General features: G+C 43.2%; 1 protein-coding gene across 1 annotated transcript; it reads left to right on the plus strand.

Annotated features, from left to right (window-relative positions):
- The first annotated feature begins 7,107 nt into the window (after positions 1-7,107).
- On the plus strand, positions 7,108-12,827 carry FFAR4 (free fatty acid receptor 4). The gene is made up of 3 exons (XM_086467222.1): positions 7,108-7,641; positions 8,422-8,550; positions 12,420-12,827. Exons 1-3 carry the CDS (start codon positions 7,108-7,110, stop codon positions 12,825-12,827), a joined length of 1,071 nt encoding a protein of 356 aa, XP_086323348.1.
- The last annotated feature ends 659 nt before the right edge of the window (positions 12,828-13,486 follow it).

Below are 13,486 nucleotides of genomic sequence, written 5' to 3' on the forward strand. Positions count from 1 at the left end.
CTTCCCATGTGTTAGTACCTTTGAGCCTTCACTTAAGCCCATTTTAAAACACGAAATGATTGACTAAGAATAATGTATTAGACAATTCCATGGTAGTCTAGCCGATTCCAAAACTAGTTTTTTCACTTGACACAGATGCTACTAGAGCACACATGAGACACTGACACTGAGTGTCTGAGACACTCCAAGGCAGGAACTGAGAGCTCTTTACAGGATAGCAGGAATTTTCAATTTATCAGCACCAATGATCTGAAATAAATAGGATGAAGTATTTCATGCAGGAATAATCAACTACCAAAACCCCAAATAAATAGTATGACAGTGTATCAGCTCCTCCAGCAAGTTTCGTGGGATTACAGTACACATGACTCAATATCCCACCTGCATGATTTTGCAAGTTTTACAACATAATGAATAAACAGACTCTTATATGTTTTACATGTAAGCTTTCATTTCTAGTCAATATAGATGAAACTTTCAGCTGGAATACTGTATCCAGTTTAAGTATTGTACTTCAAGAACAATTTAGGCTACTGTGAATGTAGTAGAAGTCTTTCAGATTTCTGATCAAATTCATAAAAGAATCAGGGTTATGCAATCTGGAAAAAACATGAAGAAAAATGACAAAATTTCAGAGAGGCAAGAAATAAAGTCTTCCTAGGCGCAGCAAGAAGAGTAACAAGCTCAAAATTGCAACAAGAGAAATTTTGACATAAGGAAAATCTGGTGGTTGGAACAGATGAGCAGTGAAACACATCGCTTATGGCGGCTGCAAAATCTCCACCACTGGAGATTTACAGGGACACTTATGTAACTACCTAAACCATTCCTGACAGGTCAGTCTGCCTTGGGTCAGGGACATCAGCCAGACGATTTCTCACAGTCCCTTGAAGCTCTGTATTTAATGAAATGTATAGACGTACCTGCAAACAACACCCCATAAGATTTAAATTTTAAAAAAGCAGGCAACACAATGGTTGCCCTGCACCAACTTTTCATGTTATTTTACTCCATGCAAAATTAGTAGCTACTGCACCGTAAGTCAATATAACAGTTTAACTCCACCTTGTTTCTCAACTGGAAAATTATGGGCATTCCTATGTCTGTATAAACTTCTAGTCTGAACAGACAAAGCCACTTAGCATCAATAGTTGCCCTTATGCATCTCAACTCCACTGGAAAACAAGATAAACAGCACAAGCACAACCTGATGTTACTTAATTCCCTAGTGTCGGGAGATGCCTCGTTCCCACATTGCTTTAACAAACAGCGCCTTTGTGTCCAGTTCTTTGGCATTTGAGGAGTTCGGGCTCCCCTCCATGGGGTGCCCAGGAACAGGACTCAGGAAGCCAGTCTATTGAGTGGGAGCTACCCAAGCCAGACAGTGAGGAACATGACTCCTCAGGAAAGGCTAGATGCACAGAAAGGAGGTGCTGTTGAGGATTCACAGATAAAAATTCTCTTCTAGCACTGGCTGCCTATGACAAATGAGTCTCTTCTTGCAAAAAAAAAAAAGCAGACTTCAAAGAGGATACATATCCATGAAGTGAGACCTCTCCTTACACCCAGTCCCACTTCAGACCTGGAACAGAGCTCCCCACTAGTAGTCAGGGACATACACTCACTTTGCTGCCTCTCTGACCAGACAGAAGTTTAAGTATTTCATACTGAATTAATAGTTTCAAAAAGAGAAAACAAGATAACGGGCCTCAGAATACCCTGTAAGAAGCAAGCCTGGGACCTCATCATAGTGATAGCCAGCTACCTTCTTGATACAAGTGCAACTAGGTTTAATTTCCCTAATCAACACAAAACTGCTGAATGCACATGCTGCACCAGCAAAAGCACAAGTTTTATCAGTGTAACGGGTGTGATTTGGCTGGTAGCATCTCGTTCATCTAGACAGAAAACTATACAGCCTAATTTAGGCATCCATGCTTTCTGGGCATGGTTTATTAAAAGCTCTAAGTCATATCTCTAATCATCTCGTATGAAATCATAATGCAACCAGACCCCAAACAGACACTGATAATGAAAAACATGAACAGTGCAGGAAAACAAGATGATTTAGCATTACACTTGGGAAGTCAGAAGGGTTTACAGCAGAATTTAAAGCGTTATCTGCACTTTCTGTCATTGGTGTTGCAAGAATGACTTTTCTATTTCTCCAGCCCTAAGTTAATGCTAGATAAGCACAAGCCTTGCCTCCCAATATGGACAGATTTTCTTTGCAGCAGACAGGCACTTCATAGACCTTATTTCAGAAATGCTTTTACCCCAATTCTGACCTGAAGAACCCCTCTTGCTCCCAGCGTTACTCTTCTAAGATGAGACAGGAGGAAAAGAAAGCAAGCTGATTCTCCTTAAACCTCATGAATAATAGCATTCTCTAATCACCAGGTTCTTAAATATGAGGGAAAACAATGACATCTGTGATCTCTGCACTGCATGCAACCCAGCAAACCAACGTGTTCAGGGAACATCTGAGTACAACTGATGAGTGAGAGAGGCTGGTGACAAATTTTGTTTGTAAATCCTTCAGAGGCACACCATAGTATTTGCTTTGATGGCTCTGCATCAAAGCTCCTCAGCAGGAACGTAAGTAACTTCATGCACACCTCAAAGTTAGCAAAAGCCCAGTGGCACTTAAATATCAGACTATAATTCTCCATGTAAATCTCACTCAGGGTCTCAGTTCCTTGGTGAGTGTTCTACCAGATCCTGCAATGTCCAAATGAACCATTCTGATACCCTATATTCACTGATAAACTCCCTAAATCCATGGGCTAGATGTGTAAGTGTAATACAGTATCTAAAGCTGATAAGAAACAACCTCATTTAGTTAAAAACAGTCTAGTTGGAGCTGAGCCACCCTGGTGAGGCTTGGTTAGCATGCAGTGTAACAGAGATCATGACCCTGGGGGAATTCTGTTACATGGATTATGTACTTACATTTGCCCTTTGTTCATGAAGAAACTCCTCCCTTACTGCAAGTCATGAGCAAATTGTTCAATGTTGCTGTTGGTAAAACTTTTGGTGGTCTTGACAACAAAAAAACCTGTTCCAGCTCTTATTAGAAAGCACAGAGAGGATCATCAGCACCTTGCTTTTGACTGAGGCATTGGTCAGTAATGCTGCTGCTACAGCTTGAAACCACAGCACCACCTGGCACACATATCCCAGGAAGCATGCCAGCTTCTGATGGATACTGACCACAGGAGAACAAGACTCCGCAGAAGAAACAGTGACTTGCTCACTCACCAGAAGAAACAGGAATTAGTTCTTGGCATGATCACATAGATCGATAGAAGCATCTGGTATTTTCAGTGGACACTGGAGTGGGTGAGCTTGCTACTATATGAAGACAAACAGATGCATTTATATTTGCACCACAAGTTTAAAATTGTCCCTTGGACATTGGTGTAAATGCTTCAGCTCACTGATATGGAAGTATACAGTGGGTGAGCAGTTAGAAAACTTCCTAAAAAGCAAAATAAATCAAAACAGATTTGTATTTGAAACAAACCTTACAGTGGCATAACTTCTACTAAACACAGGATTAATAGTGTCTAGAAGCAGAACAGCTGCAGTACGGTATGTAAAAGCAAAAATGAAAATAGAAAGCTAACCCTGGTTGCAACTTATGCTAAAACCCTTATTATATAGGCACAGCTTGAGTCACCTGCAACCTGTAAGCTCTTTTGTGAAGACAAAGAGTCAACATTTCTAATGTAATGAATTTAAATCACTTAGCAAACATTAAATATGCAATACATCTGTCACAGCAGTTAGCACTATTTACTCATTGTGATACAGGTGCATGAAAATAGACCAATACACCAATCTACATGCAAGAGGATGCATAAATAAGGCAAAAACCTTTACTAGGTCATGTCCAAATGGAACAAGAATCCTCACCTCCCAGAATCACCTAGCCCAAGAGGTCCCTCTCTCTGGGAATATTTCTTAAAACACAAACAAGCTGAACTATCCCCGTATGTCACGACAGTTCATTGTTGTCAGGGGAACAATCTGAAAAACAGGGCTTGACTTACGGTATCAGGTAACACAGCCCTTATCTGCCATAGAAAAGGCAAAGACTCAGGCTTTCACTCAGGACAACAACAGAAAAAAAAAAAAAAAAAAAACAGAAAAAAGGAAGTAAGATGTTTCCCCGCTAGGCTAGCTAACCAGCTCCACAGAGGTCCCCGCAACTTTCACTTAACCTAGAACAATGAAATCTGAGTTGACTCTGTGTTTCACCACTTCTGAGCATAAAAAAGCACATAGGCACATATGTTGGAAAAATTATATAGGTTAAGCAATCGTAACAGGTTTCCAGGCATTCTGCTAATCACTTCCTTGTCATAAGGAGCATGTGGAGCACATACCGCACACAGCGTCCACCTATTACAGTAATGCCAGAGTAGCTCTATCAAGGTTACAGTTCCTCCCTTCCTCAGATTTCACGTTGTGATGGTTGCTATGATTATAGCTACCCAACAGCAAACACAGCTTTTGTGCTCCATGGGAGGGAAAAGAGAACTATTTTTTCAGATAATGAATCCATTACACTCATGAGTAATCAGACTGTTTTGTTCCTGCAAGGAGCTCCCATTCATTTGATAAAACCCCATGGAAACATGCATGTTTCTCCACACCTGTGCTGTCCCCAGGCACAGGATTTTGTACACAGGTCAGTGTGAAGTTCACTCACTAAAACAGCATACTAAAAGCAGTACTTTGCTTTGTTTCTCCTGAGCAAACAACAGGCTTATGCCAAGCAAGTAAGGTTCTCATTCACACCTAAGGACCAAAGCTAAAGGTGATCCTTTCTGAAGAAGATCAAGGGTCTATCCAGATACTTCCACGCATCATCTCATTTTCAAACCTTCTGCTCCTCTACGGCATTCCTTTCCTCCCTGACTGAAAATACCTTATTTTCTTCAATAATCCTGTTTTAGATACTTCTCTCCCTATTTTCCTTCCCCCATTCTGTTTCAAATGTGTATACTTTACCCTGAGTTGATAGGACCAGTTTCTAATTTCATTTTCCACTAATGCCAAAGGGGCTAAAGATTTCATTCATACAATTTGTGTTTATCTGTGTAACCATTTCCAGCTGCCCCCCACCCCCCCATCCTGTTAATGCCTTCCAAGTTTTCACACAGGTGCAACCAGACTTCCCAATCCCAGCCTTTATTCAGAGCTGACCACATCACTGCTATTAACAACTGCCCAGAAGTTCGGGGCTAGTTTGTCAGCTTGTATGAAGTCCCAGATCTCTGAGGCTGTAGCAACTGGGAAGTATTTGCTGTATTTCAAGATTCAGTAATAATTTCACCGAATCAGTCCACAGCAGAGCCAACATAAATTGTGCCTAGATATGTCAAGCTTTGATTATAAATATGAATAATCATCCTTAGCAGTTCTATTAAATTTGCTGAAACTTTCCCAATATAGATGCAGAGGTTTTTTCCTCCCAGCAAATGATATAGTATAAAATACTGTTTTGAGACACTTGCCAGTCACTTGTGTTGCTGGCTGCAAAAAAAATCGCCTTGGCAAGTTTTCTGATTGTCTTCATTTGAGTTCATAGTTCATAGCAGCCACCCACTTAACACCAAATCTGGCCACATTTCATACAGCCAAAGAAATCAGCAGGAATTAGTAGTAGCACCTCATCCACCTGTTTAAGCTGTCCTGCAAACTCCCTGTTTGATGAGACAGCATAGATAGGCAGAATCACTTACAGCTCAAGAGAAAACATGCTAATTAAAATCAATGTAAATTCTCCACTGGCAAAAACGTGGGAAGCAGTTCAGGAAAGATCTCACTCTTGTCATTCCTCATTAGGAGATCGTCCTTTAGAAGGACCAAATTTCTGGAATCCCCACTAATCTGGAATCCCCACTAATGCCATTGCGTAAGCGGTTGATGGCAGGGTCACACCCAGGGTACCGCGGAAGCACCGCCCGGTCACCCAGTCCTATTGGCACACCAGTTTGGAATAACTCTCACCTAATCAAAAGGTGTCGCTCCACACGGCCAAGCCTGTAACTACACCCTTAAGCACCTACACTGGCACTGAGTCAGATGAATTAATCCAGAGCTGTCTAAAGTTATACAACTGTTTACATACTTTATGAAAACATTTTATCTTCTTTTATGAGACATTATCTGCTCGTCTGTGACGATTTATGCACTTCACTCCCAGTCCATTTCTAAATCATCTGGAATGAAGAGTGTAAGCGGAAAGACTTACTTCCATTTACAATTTGAGCAACTGCTTTCAGAGAAAGGAAGGTATTTTCTAGTTATGTCTTAATTTACCAGGCTTCTTCAGCAAGAACTCATAACACAGATAACACAGGCGGGTAAGACTCCGGATCAACTTGGTAAATGGGTCCCAAAAATCAAGACAGCGACACTTCCCTTCCACTCCAGGCCATTGTTAGCACAAGCAATGCACAGGACTGCTGTTTCCAAACGCCACTGTCAAGACATGAGGTGATGGGTAAATTCTTCTTTTTCTATCTGAGAGCACTGCTGGTTATCCTGGGCTCCCAACAGGAGCTCTTGGAGCAGTCTGACAGCCATCCCTCTGTTCTAAGCCATGCACACACCCCCAGCAGAGGTGAGCAGCCTGGGCGGCCTATCCGGGCACTGGTGCCCCGGGGGCCTGCCTATGGAGCAGCAGACCAGGGCTGGCCCTGGAGGAGGTGGCCAGGCCTGTGCCCCTCAGCATGGAGGTGCCAGCGCACTGACCCACGCCCTCCCCAGGGAGGTGTCAGGGAGCCCCACTTGCCCCTGGCCCCTTGCTGCCTCCCCACGCATGGCGGCCTCGCCTTTGTGTGAGCTGCACCATGTTTACCCTCCCACTTCCTTGTTCCACGCCGGCACGAGGGCCATAAACCGCCTGGCTGGCACAGTCAAGCCCTCGGCAGCACGGGCAGGAGGAAGAGGAGGGAGAAGGATGGCAGCCAGCCCGCTGCTCCATGCCGGGAGGGTACCCCGGGTGCCACCGTGGTGGTTGGGAGCGCAGCCCTTCCCCTAGGGCTGGGGCCGCTGCCCACGGTGGGTCTCTCATGCCCACTGGCCACCCTCATGCCCGGGTCCGGGGCTGCACCAGGAGGGAACAGGACCTACTTTCCCTTCTTCTCGGACATAAGGGGCCACAACATGACAGCCCTGCGCGTCGGTGAATTGTCTGCCCTGGCCTCCATCTTCCTGCTGGCCTTGGCGGGAAACATCTGGGGCATCTGCCTGCTGGTGCGGCAGCGACGGCGGCTGTGCGCCGCGAACTGCCTCGTCCTCAACCTCTTCTGCGCCGACCTGCTCTTCATCACCGCCATCCCCTTCATCGCCGTCGTGCGCTGGACCGAGTCCTGGGTGCTGGGCGACGTCGTCTGCCACATGCTCTTCTACGTGGTGAGCCTCAGCGGCACCGTCGTCATCCTCTCCCTCTCGGCCGTCAGCCTGGAGCGCGTCGTCAGCATCGCCCGGCTGCGCCACGCCGCCTTCCGCCGCCGCAAGGCGCTGGCCGCCGCCCTCCTCCTCATCTGGGGCTTCGCCGCCCTCGCCACCCTCCCTCTCTGCTGCTTCTTCACCGTGGTGCGGCTGCCCGCCGCCGGCGGCGAGGTGAGGCCGAGCGCCGGGGAGGGCCCCCGGGCGGCCGCCGGGCCGGGCCGGGGCGGTGGGCGCGGGGGACGGCAGGGGTCAGGTGTGGGAGGCGGACGCGGGGCCGGACCGGGAGGGAGGCTCGTCCGCCGCTGTGACCGAGGGGAGGCTGCTTCTGGGGAGCGGGCGGACCGGGCGGGTGCGGAGGCTGTGCCTGGGGGAGCGGCCGGAGCTCCCCCCGGCAGGGCAGCCCGGCAGACCCGCGCCCGCTGCCGCCGTCGCCCCGCCGCCGCCCCCTTCCGCCTCGCTCCCCCGGCGGGCCCTCCCCGCCGGCGTGAAGCGCGCACGGGTTTCACTGCGTTCCCCAGTGCGGCTCGGAAACCGCCTTGTCGGCACGCTCGCCCCTTCCCCAGGGATCGGCATCCCGCGAGAGCTGCCCAGCTCATGCGGCCGGTTTCTCTGCCTCGTATTTTGAAATGCGTACAAAAGCACACCCAACGTGACACTCGAATACGTGGTTAAGTTTGAGGTCTATAAATTTCAATTTTAAAGCTGCCGTTAGCGTTTGATATGAAATTTATGGTAATACTTAGATTGTGGATAACACATCTATTTGTAATTGTATGGGCTTTTAAAACCATGAAGTAATACATTAATTGAATGCTCTGTTTGAGTAGAAAGTTTTCACAGTCTTGTTTAGTCTGCAGCCATTTTCTCTGTAGGCACAGGGAAAGGTAAGGACAACTGTGTAGTAAAAATAATGGTACAATGTTGATTTTCTTCTTTATTTTTTGTAACCAGGAGATTCAGATTTGCACCTTGGTTTGGCCCAGCATTGCAGGAGAAATAGTTTGGGATGTGACCTTTGCCATTGTTTTCTTTCTAATACCAGGATTAGTCATTGTCATCAGTTATTCCAAAATCTTACAGGTATGTTTTTCCTTTAAATTTGTTGTAGAACAAAGAGAAGTAAACAGTAACTCACTAGGCATCAACATATTGTCACTGAATACAAATACACCTAAAGGGAATAGACATAATTTGCTCAGTAAATGGTAAGTACATGATATAAAATGAGACGTTTCAACCTGTACATAACAGCCTATACGTTTCAACTGAGGACATGCTTGAAGTGCACATTACCAGAAGCCAAACACAAAGTTCATTTATATATACTATTTAATACACTTCTCCATTTATGTGCTGTTCATATTTAAAGACTGTCAATCTCCTAAAGAGTCAAGCATTTGAAATAACTAAAAACTAGGTTTTGCTTTCTTTGAGCCTAAACTTGAGTCACAAGGGATTGGTAAGAAAGCAAAGAGAGGCAGGACCAGAAAAAAAAATCCCTTTTTAATCTACTCATTTTCTGCATGTATTTTTAGTACACAGATCTTGTTTGATTACACTGACTCTTCCACAATTTCAAACTTTGCAAGCAAAAACTGTTAATTAAATACTTTGCTTCCGCTTTGTTTCTGAGTGGATGTTGTTTAACTGCTGAAATATAGGCCAAGACATCAGGCTCCACAGTTTTAATCTGTATTCTAGCAAGCATGATATTAGTTACCTAAATTCCTTTTAAACCATCTGATTTCATACTCCTTCCTCTTCCAAAAACTGAATGAGAAAGAGCTAAAAATCTTCAAACTGGGTGCTGCAGTGCCTAGTTTTTAGCAACTGCCCCCAAAAGATTCTTGATTCTTCTGTTAGGTAAGTAAACTTCTCATGTTATATATAAGGAAAATTACAGGTTTTGGAAAGGAACCTCAAAATACACAGGTTATTGAGCAGGGAATTAACTGATGAAATGCCGAGCACCAAGGGGCTGTGGGTACATGCACCAGAGCTGCACATACACGTTTTGATGAACCTAGGACCTAGAATCTGGACTCTACATGTACTTCCCTATTGATCAGGCTTAAACCAGTAATCAAAATCATAACCTCTTTGTTTCTGTACGCTCTCTAGGTTCATTATAACCTTGAGGTAAATGCATTAGGTAGACCTCTTCTAGTGAAGTAAACCACTTGCCTTTTGCAACCTTGTATTTGCTGTAGGCAAAGAACATTCAGTAACTCAGCAGGGAGCCTGAGCCCTTTGAGAGAACTTCAAAAGACTGGGGCCAAGGAGTGATGCGGTCCTTGGTCAGAGACCAGGACAGGAACGATGTTCCTCTTGTCCTTGTAGACTCCAGATTACAGCAAGTAAATTTAGAAAACAAAATGGCACTTAGGGAGCTTGAAGCCCTCAAAAATGTTTGGAATACTGGATTATAAGACAGCCCCATGCTGCCATGCTCATGTTTCTTTTCCAACTTGATAACACAGATGCTAAGATGAATTACCTTTTCTCCTAAACTGAAAAAGGAACAAGGCCCATAGCAGGATCCCATCTGTTATAATTGAATCTTCTCTCTCTCTTCCTGCAGCTCTGCAGGAAGCAACTAGAACTCAGCTGGAGAATGTCTTAACCCCTGAGTCATTCCCAAGAGCAGATTCACTCTCACTTTGTGAGAAGACTCCACAATGTTGGTGTACACAGAGTACAACACTCAGTGTTGCTGGAAGCATTTCAAAGCATTCATGTAGTCAAATAACACAGCATCTATGATGATTATGATTCACTACAGATCTAAGGTCTCAGATTTGTTAACAATTGTATTCTACAAATGTATACTTTACAATTTAATCTGAAACTGAGTGTTACTTTTGCATAACACTTCCCAGAACCCTGGCAGGCAAAAATGACAGATTAGAAGCCATGATTTGTAATTAAGTTATTTGGTTTTGCACTGTTCCCCCTCTCAGGCAAGACTTAGATAAGAGGCTAAAACTAGTAAAGACGTTTATGTTTTGGAAGTTACGCACTTGTATAGACATGACTTCTAAGTTCCTGGTTCTCAGAGTGTGGTCCAGATGCCCACGATAGGTGTCTAGATTCCTCACGCTAGGCAGAAAAATAAGGGATCCAAAACATATCACTGCCACCCCATTTCAGTTGAGCACTTCCTTAAGATGGAGTTGCATCTTCTTTACAGCAATCCTGGTGATTCTTGCGGTCGTAGTTCTGGGTGGCGCAGCTCCAGCAGGAGAGGTGGATGCAAAAGTATCTGGTGAGGGCATTCTGTAGCCATTTTGAACAGTGGAGGCTGAGGGTCCAGAACTTGGGTTTTCCACTTTTATGTTAAAGTGGCTATTAGTCCTTTGTATTTTGTGAAGCCTTCATTCTTACTAAGACAGGTTAGGGGCTCTCTGAGAACAGCTCTTGGATCGGATTGTTTGAAGGAGTTAGCCTAGTTTCTGGATTCCGGATGGCTACAGCAGAAGATCATCAGGTTGGAACAGTTTTACATGCTCAAAACATCAGAATTCTCTGCCCCTTTTAAATCAGGCAAGCAGCTAGTGAGACTGTCCCCTTCTCAGGCTCAGCAGTTGCTGGGAAACCCATTTTTGGATCACGGGTTTTGATTTATACACCTACATTCTGTTGAAATCTTTGGTAGATGCCTAGGTTTTTAATAAGTATTTATTCTAGACAATCTGCCTCTGTGACAAATTCAGAAAACTGCAGGAAGAATGACAAATTATTCAATATATATATAACCATTTTCATCCTTACTTGAACCAGGAAGCTATTAAGCATTACTAGTATTAGTGTTATCCTTCCTTTAGTTATTGCTACAGGGAAATGTCACACACAGAAGTGGCAGGAAGAGTCTTACGCCTTTTGACTTTCCTACTTAGATACCAAATTGACCCAGGCTTTTGAAAATATCCCTTCTTTACCCATGCAGGTGGTAAAACGGCATCTCAATTATTTAGCATAAATATGTTTGCTAAATATTTCAATTTTATTTAATTTGCATCAGGTATGTGAATGTAACAGACTTAATTGTGCTGTGCCAACTTCAGTGAAGACAGCGATGTAGAGGATGAGGTTTAGAGTTTTTTGCAAGCCATTGGGATTCAATACTCTACCTAATGACAGATGATTCACACCTATGAGTACTAGATTCCCAAACTACCCATAGTCTGGTTATTACATCAGACAGTACTTTTACATGACACAGATTTTCGTAGTGACAAAAGGATCTGTAAGATTCCAGGTTAGTTCATAGAAAGCAATTCTGATTAGTCACTGGAAAACACAAAACCTAACATAAAATCCCATTCACATGTAAAAGGTGTCATGATTCCTGTGTGATCTACTCTAGGTGGTCCTGCTCTGGCAGGGGGGTTGGACTAGGTGATCTTTTGAGGTCCCTTCCAGCCTCTAACATTCTGTGGTTCTGTGATTTAGTTACTATAATAAATTCATGCTCCTTCTAATACCTACCTTATACTATCAGCATGGCCATCAGAAAATTGGACTGCCTTCCTTCTTGCGCGTCAACAGGATTGCTGACTATGTTCCAGTTGGCATTTGTAAAAAAAAATTGAGTTATTTAGATAGAACAAATGAGGTCATAATTTGAAGTTAATGGAATTTCATGAGTAATTAAGGCTATTTTATGCTGAAAAGTATTTATAGCCGGTAGAGAGCCATGAGGAGAAGAACCAGCTTGACTAATATTGAGGTGAGTTCACAGCTGAGAGGAAGAAAAATTCCTAGTGAAGTGAGAACGTTTGAAATGGAAGTATTAACAAAACGTAAAAGTGGAATTCTGTGTTGCATTTTCTGTAGTCACTTTTCAAAACAGGAAACATCATGCGCCAAGATTTACTGTTGCACTTGAAAAATGTGTTAGTAGTTTTCCCAGGTTTCAATGAAAGTTACTTTCTTCTTTTTTACTGCAGATTACAAAAGCATCAAGAAGGAGTTTAAATGCTGGTTTAGCCTATTCAACAAATCATCGGATTCGTGTTTCCCAGCAAGACTACAAACTATTTCAAGCCCTCTTTGTGTTGATGATCTCCTTCTTCATCATGTGGAGCCCAATTATAATAATTATTCTTTTAATTTTAGTCCAGAGCTACAAACATGATTTAAATATTTTGCCATCAGTTTTCTTTTGGATAGCGTTGTTTACATTTGCCAACTCTGCTGTCAATCCAATTTTGTATAACGTTGCCCATTTCAGGCGTAAATGTCAGCAAATTCTTCTCTGTTGTACAGGGAACCCTGTAAGGCATGGCGCTGGTACAGAAACCACTGCAAGAAGAACTAACCATGAACAACCAAATTTGTCCTTTGTTACTAGATAATTATTTAAAGTCTGAGCTGTGCCACACTTTGGATGTTAATGTCTACACTATCCCAGGTTGTGTAGGTCACTATGTTATAGTACTATATGCCAGAGAAGGGAAAAAAGCTAAATCTGTATTTTTAATTTCTGCAGGTAAAATTCTCTTGACTTCACTGCTTTGCCTCAGTAAGATTTGGACAATTTAATCCAATGGATTGAATTCTACACTTACACTGAAATAAATAGGAATACGGCAGTGAAGTTGGTGACTGTAAAATAGTTGAAATAAGTACTTACCAGTTGAATTAATTTCTGTGAGGGTACATTTTCTGTTAGCATAAATGTCATTGACTTGAATGAAGTTATAGTGAATCTATATCAAGAGGGCACCTGATCCATTTTTAGTCTTTATTTTCTATTGAGTAAGAGAGATCAACGTTTTACTGAAAATTTACATCCTCAGAAAGTATCTGCTTTTTTTTTTTAAATCCCATTTAAAAAATGCACTTGAGTATACACTTAGATAACTGACGGCCTGAGCGTAGGTTTGAGCAGACTAACCCATTTTGGGCAGGAAACAAGATGATAAACATGTGTTGTCACCAAGTGAATGACCAATTTGGTTCCATCTAAAATAAAAATATGGACATAATGCCTGTTAATTTATAAACAATAAAT

Source organism: Leptosomus discolor, chromosome 6 (assembly GCF_034619465.1).
Source record: "Leptosomus discolor isolate bLepDis1 chromosome 6, bLepDis1.hap2, whole genome shotgun sequence".
Lineage (NCBI taxonomy): Eukaryota > Metazoa > Chordata > Aves > Leptosomiformes > Leptosomidae > Leptosomus > Leptosomus discolor.

What these genes read in the sequence shown, in the direction of transcription:
- FFAR4 (XM_086467222.1), top strand. Translation starts at nt 7,108, where the DNA reads ATGCCCGGGTCCGGGGCTGCACCAGGAGGGAACAGGACCTACTTTCCC. An exon ending in TGCCCGCCGCCGGCGGCGAG is followed by an intron (nt 7,642 to 8,421) that starts GTGAGGCCGAGC and finishes TTTTGTAACCAG; the next exon opens with GAGATTCAGATTTGCACCTT. An exon ending in GTTATTCCAAAATCTTACAG is followed by an intron (nt 8,551 to 12,419) that starts GTATGTTTTTCC and finishes TTTTTACTGCAG; the next exon opens with ATTACAAAAGCATCAAGAAG.